The sequence below is a fragment of the Triticum dicoccoides genome, chromosome 6B (genome assembly GCF_002162155.2).
Source record: "Triticum dicoccoides isolate Atlit2015 ecotype Zavitan chromosome 6B, WEW_v2.0, whole genome shotgun sequence".
Lineage (NCBI taxonomy): Eukaryota > Viridiplantae > Streptophyta > Magnoliopsida > Poales > Poaceae > Triticum > Triticum dicoccoides.
This window is the reverse complement of record NC_041391.1, coordinates 32,432,554-32,436,567: the sequence shown is the minus strand read 5'-3', so window position 1 is coordinate 32,436,567 and position 4,014 is coordinate 32,432,554. Positions and strand designations below refer to the sequence as shown.

General features: G+C 46.9%; 1 protein-coding gene across 1 annotated transcript; it reads left to right on the top strand.

Moving 5' to 3' along the window:
* The first annotated feature begins 1,242 nt into the window (after window positions 1-1,242).
* Window positions 1,243-3,810, top strand: LOC119324392. The gene is made up of 2 exons (XM_037598180.1): window positions 1,243-1,300; window positions 1,415-3,810. The coding sequence occupies exon 2, from the start codon at window positions 1,417-1,419 to the stop codon at window positions 3,598-3,600; it is 2,184 nt and encodes a 727-aa protein (XP_037454077.1). The 5' UTR covers window positions 1,243-1,300; window positions 1,415-1,416; the 3' UTR covers window positions 3,601-3,810.
* The last annotated feature ends 204 nt before the right edge of the window (window positions 3,811-4,014 follow it).

Genomic DNA, 4,014 nt, shown 5'->3' with positions numbered 1-4,014 from the left:
TGTTGAAGAAAGGAATTCAAGTTACGGTATTCGCCACCCCAATCCGATTGGAGCGCAATGATTTTGGAATCAAATTACATTCAGCGAGTGCTTGAAAATTGTGAAAAACTTAGAAAACATCGGATCGTTTCTTGAGAAGATAGATCCACATATATTTGCTATAGTCATGAATGAAACTAAGGTGGTATGAATATCTACCAACAGAGGTGGGGGCAGGACCCCAAACATCAGAAAATATGAGTTGCAATGATTTGGTAGAAACACTAGTAGATATAGGACGATAAGGTAACTGGTGACTCTTAGCACGCTGATAAGAATCACAAATTGTTTCACTACTACACTCACCAACATAGAGGAGCTTATTTTTCCTAAGCACTCGTTTCACTAATGAGAAAGAAGCATGTCCTAATCGATCATGCCACAGGGTTGATGAAAGTTTGGTCATACCATATGCTGGTTTATTGCATCTTCTAATCTCCGGAATCAATGGGTAAAGCCCTCGAACACATCTACCTCGAAACAGGATTCTCTTCGTGACCTGATCCTTGATCAAAAAGAAGAAGGGGTGAAATTCAAGAAAAACATGATTATCAAGAGCAATACGATGAACGGAGAGAAGGCTTTTCGAGGCAATAGGAACATGCAAGATTTTCCTAAAATGAATTTTGCGAGTGGCGGTTTTAATAATTGAATGTCCAACGTGACAAATCCTCATACCTTCACCGTTTGCGGCTTTGTGAATTTGATCCTGGCCACGGTACTTCTCGCGCATTTCAGAGAGGTTGGTGGCTCATTTTCATGCTATTCATACATAACATTAGTTATAAATGTTTTTATTACTCCCATTTTATTAGGCAAAACATTGCCAGCCCTACCTGATAAGAGTTTTCTCACTTTTTTTTTTTACAAATTTGGTTTTCATACTGCAGCTATTTAAGAAATTTAGTTGCCACGGACTTATATCAGGCCTTTATGATCTTTGATTGATATCTTCCACATGAAGAGAAACAAGAGAAAAAAAAGGCACATGAAGGTGCGTGTGACAACTGGAAAGCCACGGTCTTTAATATAGTGATGAGGATCGTATCCCCCTGGCGCATCACATGGTGGAAACAGTGCATTCTTTATTCCTTCCTTGAGATTTGCGTGATGCCCTCTCCTTTTCTCTTTTTTGCCCCAGCGGTTTCCTCTAAGATTGCACATCTTGTGCTCACAAGCTTGACTGCACCTTGTATCCTTCATCGGTACCGTGGCGTCGGCTAGCTGCTGCAGCTCGTCTCATCTCTTCTTCAGCCTTGAGGTACATGTACATGAATAATTATATTATTATAGGAGCATGCAGCTTGGTGTCCTAAGCTGATACTAGTAGGCAGCAGCATATGTTTATGTAACGAGCATTAGCTTGGTGTCGCAGGCATGGATCGAGACTCAGAGGTAGTATCAGCAATCAAGGTTGATATCCTTCTTGTTGTGCTCACCGTTCTTGTGGTGTTACTGTGGTGTCTCAGCTCGCGCCGGAGCCGTATCAGCCGTCACACGCTCGGCCGCTACTTCCTTGCGGGTGCCTCCGCGGCATACTTCTCACTTATTTTGTACCTCGTCTCCTACTTGATCACCGGCGTAGCATATAGATTGGGCGGCCCAACACTGATTAGGCTGGTGGTCCTCCTCCAATTTCTCAAGTCCAACGCTGACATGGCTGCCCTGGCAGTGGCCGCCATTGCCTCACCTACGGCCGGTGATGACATCGACAGCCAAAAGACCAGGCCATCCATGGAGAACCTCATGTCCTCTCTCTGGGTGGCGGGCCTCGTCGGCTACTACATACTCCAAGAAAGTAACCACTTCATAGTACTTCTCCAAATATTTCTGACATGGGCGCTCGGTGTTAGAATAGTGCTTAGGTTTGTCGCCTTCCAACGCGCAAACCGTTCTTTTGCTGTTGGCCGCAACGCCCGGCTGATCGAGGGCTACATGGCGCAGCTCCAAGAACAAGAAGGCCACTTGGTGCCGGTACCCCGCCTCATACTAACAGGAGAGACAGAACTGGATGTGGAAGAAAGCCCCCAAGGGTATCGTGTCAAGGAAGATGAATCAAGTAGCCTTGTTACACTGGACAAAGTCTGGTCATCTCCTCACTTTTCCCCAGAGGTTAAGGACCTCTGCCTCTCATTCTCTCTTTTCAAGTGCTTGCGCCGGCAATTCGCCGGCTACCGGTTGGCCGAGGCTGGCTCTAGCTGGGCTTTCCGTTTCGTCTGCGATGGATTGCTCGGTCAGGAAGACGATCACGTGAGGATGTTCCAGGTGATCTCCACCGAGCTCTCGTTCGCAAGCGATTTCTACTACTCCCCACTCCCAGTGGCCTCTTTGGGCGCATGTTCCGCAGCTTTCCACATCTTCTTCTCTGCCACAGTTTGTGGCCTTGTATTCCTCATGCTTCTGGGGTTTTTAATCGTCTGCTTCGAAGTGGGTTTTCGGCATCAGCCCGCAGTGGTGATTGTCATGTTTTTTCCTCTCCCTGTTGTTGTCGCCCTGCTAACTTTATCCATCGAGATTGCAGAGATGGTGACCGGTGTGCGCTCTAACTGGACCAAGATAAGTATGGTTGGCCACTACATCAACCAATCTTGTTGGCTCAAGATAATCTGCCCATGTTTGCTAAGATGCAAATCCCCAGTGTGTTGGAAGGATGAGATTGGGCAGAACCTTTTCCTTAAGCCTAACAGTATTCCCTCGGCTCATACGTTCAAGCAGATATTCTTCCCAAGGAAGAACCATTACAGGCCTGCTGTGACCAAGCTGTCACCAGATGTGAAGGGTGCCATCATCAGATCCTTGAAGAAGAGCGGCGGGAAGCTGAGCAATGGTATAGCCACTGTACAACGCCGGTTCCCTCACTTCACATGGGCATGCTACGACAGAGTCACCACCAGCACGGATGCTATCCTTGTATGGTACATAGCCACATTCCTCGTTGAGATCAAATGTTCTTCGCCTGCTTCGGCCCCAACCACACACATGGTCGTCGCCACTAGCTTGTCACGGTACTGTGCATACTTGGTGGCACACACTCCAGAGTTGCTGCCGGACAGTGCCACCTGGACGAAGCACCGCTACGAGAAGGTGAAGAAATGTGTTGAAGAAGCATGCAACTGCAGTGGTGAAGTGTCATCAAGCCCAGGCTTGTATTCGCATCCCATTGAATCTTTTGGTGACGACAACTCCATCCCCGACTCCAACTCCGATGAGATGGTGGAAATAGAAAGATTGAGATCGGGATCGAGGTTTGGGAATCAGTTAACAGAAGAGGAGGTGGTAAAGATAGGATTAAAGCTTGGAAGGCAGCTAGTGGAAGAGGCTAAAAGGCAGAGATATCCCCAAGGACAAGGCCAAGAACAATGTACTGGAGGTGAAGAGACGGTGTGGGAGATCCTGGCGGAGTACTGGTCAGAGATGATACTCTACCTCGCGCCGTCGAAGGATGTGACGGGCCACATTGAAGCCTTGCGACGAGGTGGCGAGCTGATCACCCTCCTATGGGCGCTGCTACTACACGCCGGCATCACCTCCAGGCCTGCTCATGACGTCCCTCGTCCTTGATGAATGTGTCCGTCGTCCTCATCATCATCGTTCCACCATTACCTTCTGTGTGAAATCTTGCTTCACATTGTGTACTGGTTTTGCATCCTGTAATGTGTGTTTGCATGTGTGCTGGCATGACGAGCCATCAAGAATGAGTGAGTGTGCATGTATTTATTTCCTACAAACGATTGAGCAAATTACTATGAGCTTAATCCTTATTACATCAATCCATCAATGTATTTATTTTATTTTGCAGCATCCTTTACTTTTGGTTTTCATATTATTTTTCTGCACGCATACACATGTGCTAGTTCCTGTATTCAGATGGATTACAAGCTTTGAGTAAGATAGAGAAATAAATGTGGAGTCCCGCTTCGGTACAACCCCCCTCGCAATACGTATAAAGGGTAATATAGACATTTCGCAATTTGT

Excerpts from the sequence above, each read along its gene's own strand:
- LOC119324392 (XM_037598180.1), top strand. The coding sequence starts at position 1,417 with ATGGATCGAGACTCAGAGGTAGTATCAGCAATCAAGGTTGATATCCTT.